Source organism: Chrysoperla carnea, chromosome 4 (genome assembly GCF_905475395.1).
Source record: "Chrysoperla carnea chromosome 4, inChrCarn1.1, whole genome shotgun sequence".
NCBI classification, from domain to species: domain Eukaryota; kingdom Metazoa; phylum Arthropoda; class Insecta; order Neuroptera; family Chrysopidae; genus Chrysoperla; species Chrysoperla carnea.
In genome coordinates, this window is record NC_058340.1 from 70,858,734 (window position 1) to 70,879,533 (window position 20,800).

The 20,800-nt window shown below is 28.9% G+C and overlaps 2 protein-coding genes across 3 annotated transcripts in view; one reads left to right on the forward strand and one right to left on the reverse strand.

Annotated features, from left to right (window-relative positions):
* LOC123299305 (putative oxidoreductase GLYR1 homolog) overlaps window positions 1-20,800 on the forward strand; it is a 55,959-nt gene that overhangs the window by 7,536 nt on the left and 27,623 nt on the right. The window lies entirely within an intron of this gene.
* On the reverse strand, window positions 1,568-9,119 carry LOC123299292 (immunoglobulin domain and leucine-rich repeat-containing protein 2-like). The gene is made up of 5 exons (XM_044881647.1): window positions 8,943-9,119; window positions 5,370-7,249; window positions 5,164-5,308; window positions 4,961-5,101; window positions 1,568-4,817 (listed from the first exon to the last, which is right to left on the reverse strand). The coding sequence occupies exons 2-5, from the start codon at window positions 7,220-7,222 to the stop codon at window positions 3,996-3,998; spliced, it is 2,961 nt and encodes a 986-aa protein (XP_044737582.1). The 5' UTR covers window positions 7,223-7,249; window positions 8,943-9,119; the 3' UTR covers window positions 1,568-3,995.

Here is a 20,800-nt window from a genome sequence, read left to right on the forward strand (position 1 = left end):
TACCACAGAAGCAAGTAAAGAATGTCTCAGATCTCTAGTTTGTCTCCCTGGGCTTCGCCTATGGCGACAATGAACTTGGGATCTGACATTCTTTACTTTTGCTCCCTAGATATGTGATATACTATTCTCAGCGTTTCAGGTCTGCGCATGAAATATTAATGAAAAAGTTTAGACATTGACTCAAAAATAATTTTTGTGGCACAAAATTTTAATCTTCCAATCGTATTAATAAACATTTAATGAAAAATGGCCTTCATTCCCTTTTGATTAGAAGAATATAGAGGATGATATAATTTAATGGAATTAGTGGGATTTGTTTTAAAAATATTTCCAACCTCAGATAAAACTTCAAGCCGTACAGTTAAACCTCAAGTTTGACTGTTCTTAAGATAATTCTTAACATATAAAGAGTAAGCGTACGCATCTTCCTTTTCCTCGCAAATATTCTGTATTGATATAGAGATTGAGGCTTTTTCTAGTTAAAAATAAAGCTGGTATCAGACAGACTATATATAAACTGTTAAGTTCAACTGCGGGCAGGGTCTTTCTGAATCATTTCCAAGACCAATTTTTCAGGTCGCATATCATAGAAACTTCATTTTTTAATAGAAAACAAAGATTTTTAATTAAAAGTTGTTTTATAGATTCATCTATGTCTGTATATATTATAAAATGTGAAAGTAAGGATGTTTGTTTATTACGCTTTCACGCCAAAACTAACAAATAGACTTGAATGAAACTTTACAATAATATAGCTCATACACCAGGCTGACACGTGAGCTATAATTTATAAAGATATATAAAAAAAATTCACTGCGCTAATTGACATTTCACTACGTCATCTATGAGCTTCATTTTGAACCATTAATTAAAGATTTAATAAAGATTTTGATCCATTAAAGGTATAACATTTAGAAGAAAAAAAAAATTCTGTACGTACATTTTACCTGTGTAAAACAATCCCTACCCCTATTTTGAGTATGTGAAGCGAGAGCAAGAGAGGTGAGGCTATATAACCCGATGGCCTTTACTTTAAAGCCCAGCGAAGCGGGTGGGCATCATGCTAGTAAATTATAAGGCTGTGTATGAAATAGAATTTCGAGTAAAACTCCAAGTCCAAGAATATGTGACTAAATTTTCATAATACAGCTGTCAATTTCCTTGCTCGAAAAGTGTCCTTATTTTCCGCTCAATTACGGTAGTCTCGTAATTTTTTTTAAATTATTGTTTCACATTTTAAATGAAGTTAAAATCACTATCGAGCTTGCAATTTAAACGAAAATTATGTTTTTTTATTTGGTCGAGTAACTCTCCACGACACAAATGGCGTAAAATTCAAATCTTGCGTTAATTTTGGGACACTGTTTTTATAAAAATGAAGTATTTTGTTTTAGTGCAATTTTTGTGACCGTACGGATTAAATAACAATAAATTTCTTTTAATTATTTTTAATTTTAATTTTAAAAAAAATAAACAATTGACGTCATCTTTGATCACATTAAATAAGAATGAAAAACAAAAAACAATTTAATATAATATTTATTTGCACATGCGCACTTAACACAGTCACACACACATTAAACATATTTTCTAAGAAAAAATAATTTACATCGATTAACAATTTTTTTGTTTGTTTAATAAGATTTGCCTAAAAATTTATATTCTAAAGCCTGCTTTATATTTACACTTCTAAAGTGAATAAAAATAAAGCATAGTTTACAATAGTTTCGATGATGATCGAGATCTAATTCTAGGATATCTATTTCTAGAATATTTATAATGTGTTCGGGAAAAATAATGTTAAAAATGTCGTAGCTTATTGGAAGCTATTAAAATAATTAATAATTGACGCCGTAAAAAATCCTCGAACAATGATTTTGAATGTCTTGGATCAATAAAAGGGGTAGAGCTAAGAGGGCTTCTCTCAAATAAGATAGGACAAAAATTTCAAATTTAAGCGTGTGATTAGGGTTAATATAAAAAAATGGACTTTTTAGTTTTGTATTTACTAACAATTAGCGATATTTCGCCCGTGGTTTTGGATAGAATAGCCTAAACAACACTTTATATTAGATTTTCTATTTTTTTATAGTTCGATATCACTTGTTAAATTTTTTTGCACTATTTTTCTCGAACACACAATGTGTTTTAGATTTATGAAACAGAAAATTCAAACACAAATAATTTTGGAAAAATATATGCACTTAAAAAAAATGAAAATTTGTTTAGATAATGCCTTGTTTTTCTATACCTTGTAACTATGTTGCTTATATTTAAATAATTCGATTGTCCCATTTTTTTTTTTCACAAAAATATATTTTCCAATTTTTTTCACACCATTCATTTAAGGGGAGAATTAGGAAAATTGTACAATTTTCTCTCATTTTGTTAAGGCACCACCAAACTCTCAAAATATAGCAGGAAAAATAGTTCTTTTATTTTTATCAAGAATAATTTTTTATTACAAAAAATAGAATCATTTTTTTCCACAGAGAAAAATGATTTGAATGTGAATCTACAGTTTGACTACTTCCTAGAAAATTTTTACATAGACTAGATAGATCAAATTTATTTGAAAATGTAGTCAGGAATATATATAGGCGTGTAGTAGTAATGCAGGCTTTTTTTTTTAATTGAAAATTTTCAACCCACACATCTCCATTTTCTTTTACTAATATTACGACCTTTTTTGAGAATACTTTCAAAATGGAATGTTCATGATTAAAAAAAACACGAGATAAATAAGGGCGAATTAATTTAATGGGCGGAAAATTGATTTAAAAAAAAATTGCTTTTTCAATTACAGTTTAGGGTGGATACAAACGTTTTTTTCCTCAGTTAATTCGATCCAAATGTAAGCTATTATTCGAGATTCTGGAAGAGCAAAATGTAAGTGCTTTTATTATCCCCGAATCGTTTTATTAAACGCCATTTTTAATTGTCATAAAAGCCAAATAAAAATATAAGTCAATAAAAAACTCAGATATTTGAAAAATTTCAAATGTTATCAACAAAAAATGTGACGCCAGATTCCATTCTTATAAATTGTAGTATTTCCTGTTAGAAAAGGCAGTCTTAAAAAATTGAAGTATTTTGGAAGAACAGAATATCGCATTTTCAAATTTGAAATAAGGTATTTTACAAAACAGTTTTGGAAATCCCGTATAATCGTACTCCATCTCCGCGTCACCTCCGCTTATCCGCTATGAACATTTCAACAACTTCCATGGTGGAATATTAAACAAACTGAGAATATTTAAGTTCGCAAAAATTACCGAGTCTAAGCAATTTTTCCGCTAGAAAAGAAACGTCTGTAACTACTTTAAAAATATGTAAAAGGCGCGAAATCATGATCATTCCTTAAAAAAAAAATTTTATGAGTGTCAAGCATTCAAATTTTTCTAAAGGTCAAAAAAAAATTCAACCGCCAGACACTTTGAAAAAATATCTAAGGCTGTTATGTGTCCTTTTTTTTAGATAAAAAAAAAGTTATATTGAGCGGTATTTATTGTAACACAAAAATTACATTTTTCTTTTTTTTTAATTTGATCTCATTATTTAATACAGTTCGATACGATTGGTTTACGAAACACTTAAGGAAAATGAAAAATGAAAAAAATAAATTATTAATTCTTTTTCTGACCAATCGATATATATATTTTTTTTTAAATAAGAGACTATCACAGCTTGCTGCAAAATTTATAACAAATTAGGCAATGATGCAATTGTTTTTAGAGAGAGACATGATAGATTTAAAAGAGAATGGAAACAAAATCTCTATCTCTCTTTTTGAATTGATTACGTGCAGAACATTTCTCAAGAAACCCGACTTAAAACTTCCGATTTTAAGCTACTTAATTGAATATTTAGCTCAATCACGAATATTCCAAAATGTTACACGCATTTAAAGTATCTTTCTTTAAACATCACGATTTCAAATGGTTCTGAACGCAAACAATTTTCGAATTTGATTTAAGAGGGAGACAACATTGGCACTACAAGGCAGTTTCACTATAAATATTATTGTTATTACTTGTCGATGAATCACCAACACTGTTTCGATGAGTATCCCCACCACTGGTAATATCCTCACAAACACTCACACATTTCTTTTCACTTTGTTTGACGGCAGTCGGTAAATTATCACTTAAATTATTTACAAGTTCCTCATCAATTGTTTGAGGTCGAACAACAACCACAGCACTTTCCTCATCACTGTCATCACTGTCCACATTAATTGAATTGCGTATACTTGCTGTACTGGGCTTGCTACTATTATTTGAAGTACTACAGCTTGGCTCGGATAAACTATAAATCGGTTCTGATAGCGAGAATCGTCTTCGATCTTCATTTTCAATTGCGTACGAAGTTGTTGGAACATTTTCGATCATATTTATGTAAATACCTTCAAAACCATCAATTATGTGACTCTCTGTACCGGGTGAACCAATAATTGAACGCTCTGTCGGTGTATAATACAACGATAATCGACTTTGCATTTCATCTGGAATAATTGGTTCAGGAATTTCAGCTAATTGTTCAATTTTCGATTTGATGTAGGTATCAATTCCAATTACGTCCTCTGGATCGAAAACAATGGAATCAGTTCGACCACATTGTCCAGTACGACAATTTTCGAAGTATAGTGTTGGTAAATTTTCTAAGACTTTGTTCAACGTTTGTTGTTGGTATTTGTAGGATTTTTGGATACGTAACACTTGATGGGCACTAAATTTTCGTATTTTATTGCGTTGGAAGACGTAATTTTCACGTACCCAATTTAATTGACAGGTTGAATATTCCCGAACACGTTTGACCTAAAACAAAAAGAAAAAATTATTACAATTTTGAAAACGGACTTTCATGTGTTTTGCACACGTTTTGAAGTCGACGTGTACCAACTTGACGCTGTTGTGGATTCCACGTAAGATGCGACAAACAAAACATCAGTTTTTCTTACCTGATCACAATATTGACCGCGTATTGTAGTCAAATGCTGTGTTCCAATATCTCGAATATCTTTCAAATTCTTGGTTTGACCCTGGTAACTTGTTTGAATCCATTCCACTTGCTGAGTACAATTTTCTTTGATTCGATTAACCTTGAAAGAAAAAAACAAATTAGCAAAGCTTCTTGAAATCATAAATTTAAGTCGAAACCTACTTGTTGAGCATAATTCTCTCGCAACCGTTCCAATTGTTGCGATTTATATGATTCGATGTTATCCAACATTGCATAAATCTGTTTGGCTCGAGGTGAGATTTTATCTCGTTTACAAAAACTGCAACAATTATTTAGGATACCAGACCTAAAGGAAAGAACACAAATAAATTCAAGTTCAATTATTTTAAATAATAAAAAAAACTTACTTGCGTAAAACAAAACGTAAAAATTGTACAAGTAACGTTAACGTTAGAAAACCGGCAGCACAAAATAATCCAAAAATAATACTATTAATTTGGACGTTATACATTTCAGTCGGATTAATTTGGATAATAACCACTGCGGAAGAATTACCAGTTGGTGTATTCGCAAAACATGTATACGCTCCTACATCCGTTTTCGTTAAATTATTTATGATTAACGAACCATTTTCAAACACTTGAATTCGTCCATTTTTATATGCATTCATATAAAAATCATGTCCTATGGGATGTTTATAAAATATATCCGGGATACTTGGTTCTGGATTCGAATGGAATATTAATTTTGTTGGTGTTATCCATGTAATTGACGGTAATGGATTTGACGTATATTTACAATCCAAAATCACTTTTGTATTTACAATATATTTTTGGAGCGGAGTTTTTGATAATAAAATCGGGTCAGTACAATTAAGATGTTCTAACGTTGGAATCATTTCATTTGGATAAGCGTGTGGTCCACAACTTAAATCTGACGTAACAATATCATTTTGATGCGCTATCATCCACGTTTTAAACCAAACCATACGACAATCACAGGCCCAATAATTTTTACTTATATCCAAATATTTTAATTTCGTAAGGGTACTCATTGACTTTGGGAGAACACTTAGTTGATTTTCGCTGATGTCCAATGTTTGGAGATTTGGTAAATCATCAAATACGTAATGTTCGATGTCGTGTAGATAATGATTTTTACGCAAATATAATTCTTCTAGAGAGGACATGCCATTAAAATCCCAATTATTTACGCGTTCAATATGACTATTTTCAATAGTTAATTTGCGTAAATTTAAATTTTTATTGAGTAAATTTGGTATCATTTTTGTGAAATTATTCCCACTTAAATTTAATTCATTTAAATTAATTAAATTATGAAATGTTTGCTTATATAAGTGAACGAAATGGTTGTATGCTAAATTTAATTTTTTTAAATGTTTTAACGCATCAAAAACCCCTTTTGTTAAAACATGTAAACGATTTTGCGCTAAATTTAATTCAGATAATTCTTTTAAGTCTGTAAGTGCATTTGTTGATAATTTTTCAATACGATTATCATTTAAAAATAATTTCTTTAAAATTTTATTCTGCTTAAAAAAATGATCTAAGAATGTTACAATTAAATTATTTGATAAATCTAATATTTCTAAACTACGCATTGGCGCAAATATTTGAAATGGTATAACATGTAGCTGATTATGTGATAAATATAATTCTTCAAGAAGTTTTGTACCATTGAAAATCGGTCGAGGAAGATCTTTGATCATATTTAAACTTAAATTTAATGATTTTAACGAATTTATGTACAAAAAATGTTCGACATTTTGTAATTTATTGTCAGCTAAATTTAATTTTTCTAACTGGTTGAAATTTTCGAATGCATTCGAATCAATTTCCATAATATTACTTGAAATCCATTGGACTTCTAATATAGTTGTTGTATCGATATCGAACAATTGGAAAAGTGTTAAATTTGTAACTCGATTAAGTAACGGTGTTACATTTTCTAGTTTAACGTGAGTTACATGTGGTAATTGTCTTCGTTCCACTGTATCTTTTGCCAAATTTATGTTTTTACATATGATTTGGTGACGTGTTGGACATTCACACGGTTTTGGACAATTTGTAACGTAATCTGCATGACGGGTCCGATGATGTGCTCCAGAACCCGTTGTTACCCATACTTCACTATTTACACTATTTATTATTATTAAAATTAAGAGCCAGGACCACAGCAATGACATAATGTTATTACAGTTGATGACGTGACCATTATAAAATTTTATTTCAGTGGTCATTTTCTCTCATGTCATTGTATTTTCATGCTAATGGGAAAAAACAAAAAATTTGGAATTGTTATTTTCTTTGTAAAAGAAAACGATTAATTGTTTAAATAATGGGGAGGTCATTCACTTTGTTTTTTGTTTAACCCTTAACTGGCATCGTGTAGTCTTGTTTTAAGCGTTCCGCTCGTGTGATCGCTTTTTGCCACGAATTTTACGCTTTAATAGAAATGAAAGTTTGAGTCAAAATCTTCCAATTTATTTATGCATAGTTTAATACAAATTATTAAATAGGAATTCCTGATATATCGACTCAATAACTATTGTTTTTAATCTAGTAGAAATTTTCATTAATTTAATTTTAAGCTCCCAATATCCAAATCCTTATTTGTAGCCATAAGTAGAAAGGAATGTCTTTAAAAGGGGATTTTCCCTTTTTCCCCTTACTTCGGCTTATACAGCCCCAATTCCTGTATTTTGAATAGAAATTTCGAATGTATTTAAAACCCCTTAATTTTCTTTTTCGATTCAATTAACTAATACAAAAAAAAAAATAAATATATATAGTGTCCCCGGATAGAGGTAACTATACTTGTAAATTTCCTTATTTTGCATTTTAAGAAAAAAAGTCATTCTTTATAAGAAGTTTTGCTTATTCTGAAAAGTATGTAGGAATATTTAAAACTTCTTAATAATGTACAGGGTAGCCATAAATTTGAAATCACTATTTTTATTTTTGGTAAAATACCCTTCTTTTTTATAAGTTGGCGAAATGTTACTAAGAAAAGTTACTCGCAATTAAAAATTATGACTCTATACAAAATATCAAGAAGATCTGTTGTGTACATTAATTATAACATCATTTTTTATTTGAACAAAATCTTTAATTATTAAAAAAAAACGTAAGAAAGAAAATAATAATAAAACAATTAACATGTACTATCCGAGAGTGTATTTTTTTTGTAGACTAGTTTAGAAAATTAAAAAGAAAATTTATTTTCTCGGATAAACATTCAATAAAAATACAATTGTCAAAGTTGGAAAGATCTTGATATTTTGTATAGAGTCATAATTGTTAATTGCGAGTAACTTTTCTTAGTAATATTTCGCCAATTTATAAAAATGAAGGGTAGTTTACCAAAAATAAAAATAGTGATTCCAAATTTTTGGCTACTCTGTTAAGAACTACTATTAAGAAGTTTTAAATATTCCTACATACTTTTCATAATAAGCAAAACTTCTTATAAAGAATGACTTTTTTTCTTAAAATGCAAAATAAGGAAATTTACAAGTATAGTTATCTCTATCCGGGGACACACTGTATATATAATTCCCAATTATTGTCTGAAATAGAAATTTTCTTGAAAAATTCAACTTTCTCCATTTTACTTATCCTGCACACCTGTCTTTGCTGCACTAAATATTTTCCCACTCCTCTAAATTGTAAACATATTCACCTATCGCAAGTAATTAAGATCTTTCAAGAAATCTTATCACAAAATTAGTGTTGTGATGAGCAAATGATTTTTTCCTCAATAACGGTCCTGATATTTGACCTCACGATGCCAGTTTTATGTTACGATTAATTAAACAATGGCAAAGGGTTAAAAAAAATTGAAAAACAGCGGATATTTTAAATTATTGATTATATACAAATTTTTAAAATAAACTTGAAATGGTACAAAAAAGGCTTTACATCACAAAGAGAAGTAAAAGTTGAATTTTTAATACATACCATATATATTTCACGTTTTTAGATTTTTTTTTGTATAAATCGATAACTTTTTTAATATTTTGGATAAATTTTTTTTGGTTTTCAATCCGCCATTTTATTAAAAGTGTATACGAATCTGCTTTTTGAAAAGCTTTTTATAACAAATATGACGGACCCACTTTCAATAACACAACATAAGTGTGATTGATATAATATTATAAAAATTTATTCCTTTGCAAAACGTAGCGTTTATAATTTTATGTATGAAAATCTTACTTTAATTTTTTAATTGCACAATATTTTTTAAAATTATAAATTATATCATTTTCTGTTACACAAAAATCACTCATTTTTTGTTGTTTGTTTGTTGATGAGAAAGTGGTGAGGAATAATTTGTTTTTTGTGTTCAAAAACTATGTTTAGTGGTCGTTTTCTTTCACTCTACTACCTTATTGATATGATCAAGTTCTATTCGCTGGCTGCTAGTCTAAAACGGTTGAATTGGTGTTTGTGTATTTGTGTGTTTGTGTATGACTGTTTTAACTTGTGTAAAATGCGCATGGCTGCGCGTATACTTGAAACATCCACATACACAGCACTACATTCAACTCTACATTTTTTGTGTTAATTTTTAACGTATTCTATACTTGGGTGTCTGTAAAGCTAGCCCGCTCCTTTGGATAAAGTTAATTTCAAAAAGAATTTGAAAAAAAAAAAAACAACTTTCAACGTATAGTTTGATGAGTTTTCCCTACTTGGCGGCAATTTTTTATTTGTGATTATTTCAAAGACAAGTGTTTTTCAAACTTTATTTTGATATTTTTGATAATTTTTATGTATTTCCTTTTCTCTTGCAATTGCTCTTTCAGTAGAACAACGGCGAAAGACGATTCGCTCGAGTGTTTTCTTAGTATTCTGGCAAACTAATTTTTGATTAAAATATTGAAATATACTTCAATTAGGAACTAGACGCATTTCGAATTTTTTAAATACCTCTATTAGTTCTAAAGTTATTGCAAAATAAAGGCCATCATGTGCCCATATCCCCACTTTATCGCTCATATCGGAGGAGACTTTAACAAGTAAGATGTTATCATTATTTAACGTCTTTGAAGGTGAATTGATTATTGATAACTGGGAGTTGCAACATCGCCTGTTGGTGATAAGAATTCGTACTAATTAAAACAGGAAGTGGGCCCGTTTTCAGTAGTTCAAATTTAGACTACCAGATGACAATGCCTGTACTTACTACTTTTGTAGGAAAATAAAAATATCATAGATAACTAAATAAAACCATTCAACGCAAGTTTTATTCTAGTTCAAATTCAGATCAATTTCAATACATGGGATTCTCTATCTATATGCTATTAAATGAGAAAGCCCCGCCAAATGGCGAGAATATTTCGTATTAATTGAAACAAGAACTGGACTCGTTTTTAGTAGTTCCAATTTAGACTACCAGGTTACTTACCAAATGTAAGATATTGTCATAGCTTTTGAGCTATAATCTAAAATAATTTCGATTAATTTATAATTAAAATCAGGGAATCTCTACAAATTTAAAAAGAGTCAACTTTACACAGTCTTTTAATAAGTTTTTAATACAAAATGGCCGCTTTACATTAAAATAGATTAATTTATTATATACTTTCAAATTTAAATAAATTTTTATTGCAATAAAAAAAAAAAATTAGTAATAATTATTTTATTAAACGGTCTCTTTATTTCATCTTCAATAAAGAACGATTTTTTTATTTTTTTTAAATCAAGAAGATTGAATACAAGTTACCCAAAACGACATGTCATATACATACATTTTGTAGTTATGCGATCTGTATGTTATGTATTATAAAACTTGCAACATTGGATCATTCCAACATGATTTAGTAGGGGTGTATGGTATATAATATGGTTTAGTTTGTTTGTTCGGATATTATTTCTTGTTCATTGATGTATTATGTTTCCATATTCATGTATACGTGTGCGATAATACTTTTTGTATACCTGTAGATAGAACAGGGTACCAAGGTAGTACCACTGTGTTTATAACTTTATACAGCTGACTGCAAGATTTTTATTTACCTGTTTTTATAATAAAACATAACAAATGCAGTTTTTACCTTTCTGAGTAATTCTGTTATTTCTTATTTCTTATTAATTTTGATTTTTTTTGTATCCGTTGCTTTTGTATTGGGAATTTTTGAAAGTAAGTAGGCAAAAAAAGGTTGCTTTAGTGTCAAGGGAAAATTTATAGAGTAGGATGTCTTCCGTAGGTGGATGAAAGGTTGGTTAATTTTTAAACTGATTCAAAACAATAAGAATGGTTTTTCGAGTCGTTGTTTCTAAGTTTTTATACTCTGTGATATGAAGTTTGTAACGCATAGAAATATTGATGCTGTTAACAACTTTAGTGTAGGTGCTCATAAAATTACCTAATTAGCACCTTCCTGTTTGTCCGTCTGTCTGTCTGACTGTCTATGAACACAATAACTCTAAAACGAAAAAAAAAAAATATCAAGCTGAAATTTCTATAGATGAGTAATATGTCGATGGGTCCGTCGGACCCATTTACGTATCCATCTTATAAACCGTTAAGGATAGAACAAAATCATCTAATTAATTCATTTCCGGTTGTCCGTCCGTCTGCCTGTAAACACGCTAACTCAAAAATGAAAAGAAATTTTCAGCTGAAATTTTTATAAGGGGCTCAAGACGTAAAAAGTTAAATAACCAACACAGGTCAAGGTTTTGGGTCCGTATGACCCATCTTATGAACCGTTAGAGATAGAACAAAAGTTTAGATGTAAAAATGTTTCTACTCTTTTGATCTCAAAGCTAGAAGGTTTTTTAGACCTGCCAGGCTCTTTTCATGTGTGCTAAAATATTTTTATTTAAGCATACCAACTTTAGAAAACTTATCTGAAAAGTTGTAAAATCCTAATATATTAGACGCGTCGAAACACTTATTGCATTCCTGGCCTCAGCCGTAGACAGATTAGATGTTTTTAATTTTAAAACCATAACCAGAGACAAGACATATTATAATTAGCAAAGCAGTGAGTGCATCGAATCTAAACTAATTCAATTCAAATAGTTATTTTTGTATTCAACCTTGATCTATTGATTTGAATTTTTTATTTTATGTTGCATTACGAGAATCAATTTTAAGTTGATAATAAATTACATCAGGTCATATTTTATAATAGATTTCATTTCAATCTTGTCTTTCATAATGGTTTCATTATACATACCATAATATATACCCCAGTTTATTTTATACTAGCAGTTACTCGCCCGTTTCGTTGCAAAATCGAAATCGTTGCTAATATCTTTATAAATTATAGTCTATCTGTTATTCTGATGTATGAGCTATATTATTGTAAAGTTTCATTAAAATCCACCCAGTAGTTTTTGCGTGAAAGAGTAAGAAACATCCAGACATCCATACTCATAAACTTTCACGATTATATAGAGAAGATAATGATTCTGGATAAAGTGTTGAACATTTGATTTATGCAGAATTAGCTTTGGGAAGGTTTGAATCATGGCAAAATACATTTTAGGAAGATCAACGTTTGGGGTTAAATCTTGCAAATAAATTTTAAAGCAATTATCCTCAACCGATTGAGCTTAAATTTTGCATACACGTTTAGTTTCGGTGACAATGAAAGATGGCGAACTAGTTATTTTTATGTACTTCTACGATGTGAGTATTAAATGAAACATTTTCTTGTGAGGAATGCGAATTACATGGTTTTTCCATCGCTTTCACCATATTTGATATAAATACGCTATTTTTAAATTAAATCAAAATAAAAAACTTTTTCAAGGACAAGCTTTTATTGTACTAAAAGTAGAAAATAATTATTTCTATGAAACACTCATGCATGATTATTTGTAAAAAGCTTGATGCGTTACGAATTATCCTTAATATTTTAAATTGAGCGTCCCTAGCTTTTATAAATAGTCATGTACGACTATTGATGACTCATGAAATTATTTTCTACTTTTTAGTTCAATAAAAACTTGTTCTTTAAAAAGTATTCTCCATTAATTTTTTTTCAGCTATAATTATTTCTATGAAACACTCATGCATGATTATTTGTAAAAAGCTTGATGCGTTACGAATTATCCTTAATATTTTAAATTGAGCGTCCCTAGCTTTTATAAATAGTCATGTACGACTATTGATGACTCATGAAATTATTTTCTACTTTTTAGTTCAATATAAACTTGTTCTTTAAAAAGTATTCTCCATTAATTTTTTTTCAGCTATACCATTATGGATATCTTAGAAATTTTACTAAACATTTCTAGCTAAGGAACCATACTAACCCGGAATCATTTATAAAAATATATTTATATAATATAAAAAAAAAAACGTGTGCGTATGTTTTACAAAATATTTATCAACAAAATTTTTGTCTGGTTACTCAACACGTGACTAAAGAAATTAACTAACTTTATATCTTTGTTTATGAGTGGTTAAAGCTATTTATCCTTGTGTATAAAATTACTTGTAAACAAATATAACTGCTTTCCTTTTGCACTTAACATACCATTTGAAGTGATATCATTTTGATATGAATTGAGATTTAGCTGTAGTTTGACATGTTATCGTCATTGGTACTCACTTATTCTTCAATCAAAGATAAATAGAGAAAATGTTTTGATTTATTTTTGGTATTATTGATGTATTTGCTTTGAAGAAGTATCGAAAAGAATTTCTTCGCTCGTCCTTTGATCTTGGACGCCAAGTTCAGACTGTAGGTACTTGATAATGTTTTCATGTAACTCATAAATCGTATCTATTAACTGAGTCATCTCATGATGTCTTATTTTTGAAGCACAGTCGTATATATCTTAACGAGCAATTCTTGTGTATGTATGTATAAATTTCATCTCGGAAACGGTTCTAACGGTTTTGATGAAAATTTATATACAGGTAGTATTTAAGTAAGTCCATATGCAAAGCAAAGTACCATGTAGAAAACACCATAAATCAAATAATATATCTAATTTACTGTCATTGTAAACATGATCATATATAAATAGAATTAGTGGCTTCTCGAAAAGGAAAACCTGTTCAAATTAAGGTAATTATGTTTTTCGGCAAAGCAATGATAAGTCGATCTCCCAAATACACTCAGTGTCACAAAAATCGCACGGTTTTGCATAGAGATGTATACTAAAATTTGCGTTTTTTTGTGACACAGAGATATTCTTTAAAATAAAAGGAAAGTACATGTTAATATTCGCGATATTAATTTTGAAACATACATTTTTTATAATTGTATTTATTAATATATCTACAAAAAAAACTTATCTACTATTATCTGTATCTATGTTTATTGATTTATTATATTTTATATGAACATAATTGAACTATAGACTGAACTTTAGAGAAGCCATTTTAAAATTTTAAACAATATAATCAAAGTATAGATACATTCAGTCGGTTACTATACAAATTTTATCATTATTATTCAAATTAGATAGTAATTATTTAAGTTTTGTAATTCTAAGAATTATTTTTGGGAATTTTTTTGTTGTATACATTTGAAAAGTATTTAAACAATTTGCAATTGTTAAAGTTTTTAATTTTCTGATGAAGTTATTGCTGTTAGTTCAAAAATTAAAATTAAACAACATTAAAAATCGTAAAACTATTTCCTCCCTCCTTAGTACGCGATTTATAGGTACCTCCATCACTTTTCATAAATCTATTTATGCAGTCGGGTTTTTAGAGTTGAACGATCTAGTCTTTGAATATGGAAGTCATTGGAAATATACATTTTATAGACAAATATAGATCAACGTATGTTACAATGTTATCGCAATATTTGGATCGATTTTAGTCCGTATCTCAAAAACTATTCGACCAGTCATCAAATGCAGCCGATTTTTGTACTTTTTGGGTCAAAATACCTTATATACTGAATTTTATCGAAATTGGAATTAAAACAAATTTCTCGATTTTTCGATCGAAAAAACCGTAAAAAAATTTTTGTTTTGGAATTTGATGAAACTTGTGTCTCATTTAATTAACAATTTTATTTTATTTTTATGAACAAGGGTGATTGATTTTTGATAAAGGATACAATAAATTAAAATAATAGACTATGGTTAGCGTTCAGTTTTCAGCTCAATATAAAAATAATAATTCAATAAATTTTTGAATAAATTATTATCAAGTTATATGTAAACACATGACAAATACATTGAAGGCCATTACCAATGTTCGTCCAATCCTCAATACAATAACAAACCAATTACAAATAACGGACTCCATTGGTCACTGGAAAGTCTTTCAATTGACAGATGTCAGATAGTCCAAACCTAGGTATGTTTATAAACAAAATACGTCATCTTATTTTTATGACATTTTTTTTTTATACAAAAAAACTAAATTTTTTATAATATTTGGAAATTTATTGAGAAATTTATTGGACAGGGAATTTTTTGTGCTAACATTTTATTGTTCTTGCTTTATTAAGGATGTATGAGCATGGTAGTGGGGGCACAAATTTAAAAATAGATATTTTCAATTTTGATGATAAATTTATATTATTACTTGACGATATAAGACGAAAAGTAAGAATAAAATTTTTCGATATTTGGCTTAATTTTCAAAATATCGAAAATTGAAAATTTTGTTTAATTATTTAGCTTTCGATATTTCGAAAACCAAGACACATATCGAAAAATTTTATTCTTATTTTTCGTCTACATTCATGAAGTTATAACAAAATTCATCATCAAAGTTGAAAATAAGATAAAAATAATTTCAACCCTTAATCTACCTTGCTCTTACATTCCTTATATGGACGGAGACACTTAGTTTTTTTCTTTTCTAATTCATTGCTAATATGTTTACTTTCTATTAAAAAGTTTTTTTTAAAATTTGTTTTCATTCATTCCAAATGAAAATTATCAAAAACTTCCAAAATATGTCGTTTTTTGAGATTCCTCCATAAGAGCCAATGTATTTTATATCGATTTTTAATGACTTTTTTCTTAAAAATTTGCACGGTTATCTAAGCTGAAATTTTAACCACATATTCTTTGAGTAAAAAACTACCTACAAACAAATTTTGAGCCCTTAAATCAAACATTGTTGTCCAGTGGCGGATTTACCAGCAGGCTGAGTAGGCTGGAGCCTAGGGCGGCAAATTTTAAGAGGCGGCAAATTTAGTTCATAAATTTTTTATTTCGATTGATAAAATTTAGAAAAAATTATAATACACACACAAAATACGAATTTCAAAAATTATAGAGGAATTAAAATATTCAACAAAAACCGAAATATAGTCCTATATACAGTGCTAAATAATAAATATCTCAAAATCTCTGCATAAACAATTGCTAAACGCTTTTGATTATAATGTAATGATCATGAATTTTTAGAATATCGCAATAGCGATTCCATATTATAGTCGAAATTTAGTTATTTTTACATATTTTCTTCACTGATAATTACTATAATTTTTTCTCCGTGTACCTAATAATTATGAGATCTCCTTACACAATTCAATCCAGAGCTCTCTTGTGCATAGAGTCAGAGCTAATAAACAAGATTTCGTACGACGATATAATAAATGATTTTGCGAATTCAAAGTGTCGCAAAATAGTATTGTAATGCTTTTATAATTTGACTTGAATTATAATACTAACAAATAATTAAGAAAGGATATATTTATTGTGTTGTTTTGTAACTGTAAGTGTAATAATAAATATTTATCAACGTTCGCCAAATATAGATTTTTTGTGTAAGCTTTATTCCTATTACATAAGTATTGTATAGTTTTAACACATACCTTAACTTACTTTAAAATTGGTACATGTTTGAGATATTTTTTGCATAAAATATTGTTTTTTGATAATTCTTTGCTGTAAAAATAATCAAGGATCTAACACGGTACCATAGTTCTCGATGAAACTAACCATACGGGAAAAGTTGATGTAATGAGGATAATGGAGCACAAATCATAAAGTTGCAATTTTATTGATAGATAATTGATATGATTGTGAACTAAGATATCAAAATTTAGAGGCGGCAAAAATTGAATAGCCTACGGGCGGCAAATCTCTAAATCCGCCACTGTTGTTGTCATGCTCATACATCCTTAAGTACTTGGAAAGTGGGAAATAAGCTTTCAAGATAGCTCTAAAACAAAGAGTAAAAAACGTGTCGATACAATCTGACTATTCGAGTTTCAATATTGACCACTCTATTCGCCTTTCTATTATGAATTAGAAAGTATACAAAATTTAAAAAAGGTGTTTTTCCACAAATTTTAAGTTTTTCGACAAATGTAACTTACCTTAAAATTGCATGGAAAAAACCCAGCGCTATTCTAACGATTAGTGGTTTGGAAAAAACGATATTTTGTGGTTTCATATAAATCACAAGTGAGTTACCGTAGATCGTGGTTTGCCGTAGAAACCAAATTTGTTAATTGCACAAGGTTCCACGTAGGAGAATTATATCAATTTTACTGTTCTAATTTTTTTTTAACACAAATTTAAATATATAAGTTAGTATAAAAAAAAATTTAGTTTGCTCTTTCAACTTTGAATAAAACAGGATGTTGATAATTAACATGTACACGTCAATTAATAGAAACGTTTTTAGGATACAGTATCAAAATTTATATGTACCTTATTTTTAATCGAAGAATTTTATCACCAGTGTGACAAATAAACGATAAATACATTATGCTGCATTTAAGATGAAGACACCATCATATTTTAATTATTTATAGAAATATCGATTTGAAATTTTGCAGTCATGCAGAGTATTGGCTGGGCGGCAAGCATGCTGAACGCTTAGGCCTGGCAGTGTATCACGACTACTGCAGGAGCTGTCACAGTGATGACGAGAAGGAGACAATGCCTCATCTTCTCTGTCACTGCCCAGCTTTGGTCATCTCTTTGACGACCTCTTCGACCTAAAGTCAGTCGACGTCAAAGCCTTCCTGCTGTTCTTAAACAGCTCCAAATGGTTCATGGAGTAGTGGCCAGGGATGGGCCAACCCTTTTACGATATCACAACGGACCCTATGGTCTAAGTGTGTCCCACCCCAGGACAGCCACTCCGACCTAACCTTGCTAGACTTGTTTCCATTGTTTAATCCACTTCAATACTTAGCCTTAAAGCCTTAAATTACTTCAAGGTTTTAAGGCCGAATACGTCCATGTAGAATCGAGAATAAAAAAGAGAATTGTTTTAAGGAAGCGGGCAGGTAACGGCTAGTTGTTTAAAAAGTATCTGTTTTTTTTAATTATTGAGAATATTTGTACAACCAATTCTTTGTCTCTGTTTTCTTTGTGTGCTTGATGGAGTACAAAGAGATGAGAATATGCCTAAAAATAAATACGTGTTTCTCATTAAAAAAATATTAATTCAAAAAAAAAAAAAAAAAAAAAAAAAACACTACAAAGAAGTACTTTCACTTGTGGTGGTCTTAAAAAAATATTTAAAATTAGAACAAGGATATTTTTACTATCTGTGTAAAATCTATATTTTAAAAAATTATTTCCCCTTAACCTTTAAATAATTAGAACACTTTTTATTTCAAATATTTTAATTAGTTCTTCGTCTTCACTTATGTTTTAACACAAATATATCCATTTTACTATTTTTTACTTCAATATCTAGAATATAAATATAACAAGTGAAAACAAACAATTGACTAAGTTAATTGTTAAAATACCATGTACTGTGTTGATTACTCTGTCACATTACACATACATACATGTCACACATATATAACTGATATTCCCATATAATACATACTATACAATTTACACATAATTTGCGCTCTCACGGGTAAACAGTGATGTTTACGAAAAAATGTTTCAAACAAAAGTTGTTTATTTTTTTATTAGGAACATTTTATCTCTAACGGTTTACAAGATAGGTCCGTCGGACCCAAGACCCAATTGACCTATGTTGCTCATTTACGAACTTGACCTCACTTTTTACGTCCTAAGCACGCTATAAAAATATCAACTTGATATCTCTTTTCGTTTTTGCGTAACCGTGATGACAGACGGATACTCAGACGACAGACAGACAGACAACCGGAAATGGAGTAATTAGGTGATTTTATAAACACCTATACCAAAATTTAGTTCATAGCATCAATATTTTTAAGCGTTACAAATTTGGGATTAAACTTAGTATACCTTAGTATATTTCATAAACATGGTATAATAAATCCGATGTCATTATAGACCAACAGAACGTCATGGTAGACCAATACCTAGCTCGAAAAATGAGCCGGAACTCTAATCTGAAACGCCACTCAAAATGAATTACAAATTCACAAAGAGCCGACAATTTGATTTACGTAAACATCTCTTTATACCAAATTTGATCTGTATATGGATGTAACGTGATCATCGTAACATTTTTTTTTTTAATTGAACGTGACATGACGAAAGGTTTTAATTATTTTATTTTTAAAACTAATATCTTCCGCAATGATATTTAATTTGTTTTTATTTGCTAGACGTTAAGAAATAATTGGAGCTTAAAAATTTATTTATAAAATTTGACGAACTACAAATATATTATTTACGGAAAATAAGATTAGCATTGAATTTATCTTCATTGGAAAATTTTTTTTATAATCGAAATATTGAATTAAATTTGTATAAAAAAAAGCATTTATGTAAATAGAAATAATTTTTGCAACTACGTGACTTGTCTACAAATTTCAAGTAGGTATCTAAATTTATCATTATGAACTGTATAATTATCTTTTATTTAACTTTTAATAAAATTATGAAAAAAAAAATTAATCCAGTCAAAATGACCTAAAATACATGCCTAAAATATTAGCATGCCTGCTGAAACACTTAGTACAATGAACACGGTGATCAGTTTCATCTACGTTTTCACTTAATTCTTCCAAAAATAGTCAAGCTGTTTTCTAAAATAAACGTTTTTAGAAAACAAAACTTTTTCTTTTTTAACCCCCGAACTAAAAAAGGGGTGTTATAAGTTTGATCGCTATGTGTGCCTGTCTGTCTTTGAAATCGTAGCGCCTAAATGGTTGAACCGATTTTGATTTTTTTGGTTTCGTTGAAAGATAATTTAATGAAGAGCGGTCTTAGCTATTCAAGTTCAAATTTAGGATTCCGTACCCGAAAGGACTAAAAATTGGCGATGATTTCCCTAATCGGCTCAGTTTGGAAAAGGCAATTTAATGCAAAGTATTCTTAGATATGTTTCAAAATTTGTCGGGGATTTTTAAATTTTGTAAATATCATATACTTATTGAATATTTTTAAATCCTCTCACTTGCAGTATGTTTCCTTTATTACAATAAAAGCCAAGAAGTTTTTAACGAGATTTTATGTGCAAATAGATATTCGTAAAGTTTTCCTAACTTATATTTATAGATAATAGGATTCTTTATTTGTACATTCCACTACGAAATCAGTTTGTAGGGGTGTGGAGGGAGCTTGCTTGTTGTTATGAAACAACAAGAATTAAATATTCAGAATTACAAAAACAATAAACAGAGAATGTTGTCATACATAAATAATTATGTCATCACTTATCATATACATATTATTATTTATTTTGAATTAAAAAGTAAATATTTTTGTACCTGAGTTAAGCTATAGGAAATGATTATTACATTATTTTATTCCTTACTACTCCATTATTAATGAGAGAGATCTGCTTGTTTACTTATTTATAAGATAACTAAAGATTTTAATTAATTTTATGAGAGTTGTTATTTGTGGTCTACTTAGATACTAACTTTTTGTTGTTTGTCAACATATTAAAAGTTTTATTAATAATTTTCATTTAAACTTTTTCTATCTCATCGAAGAAAATAAATTAGATAAGATAGTTTTTC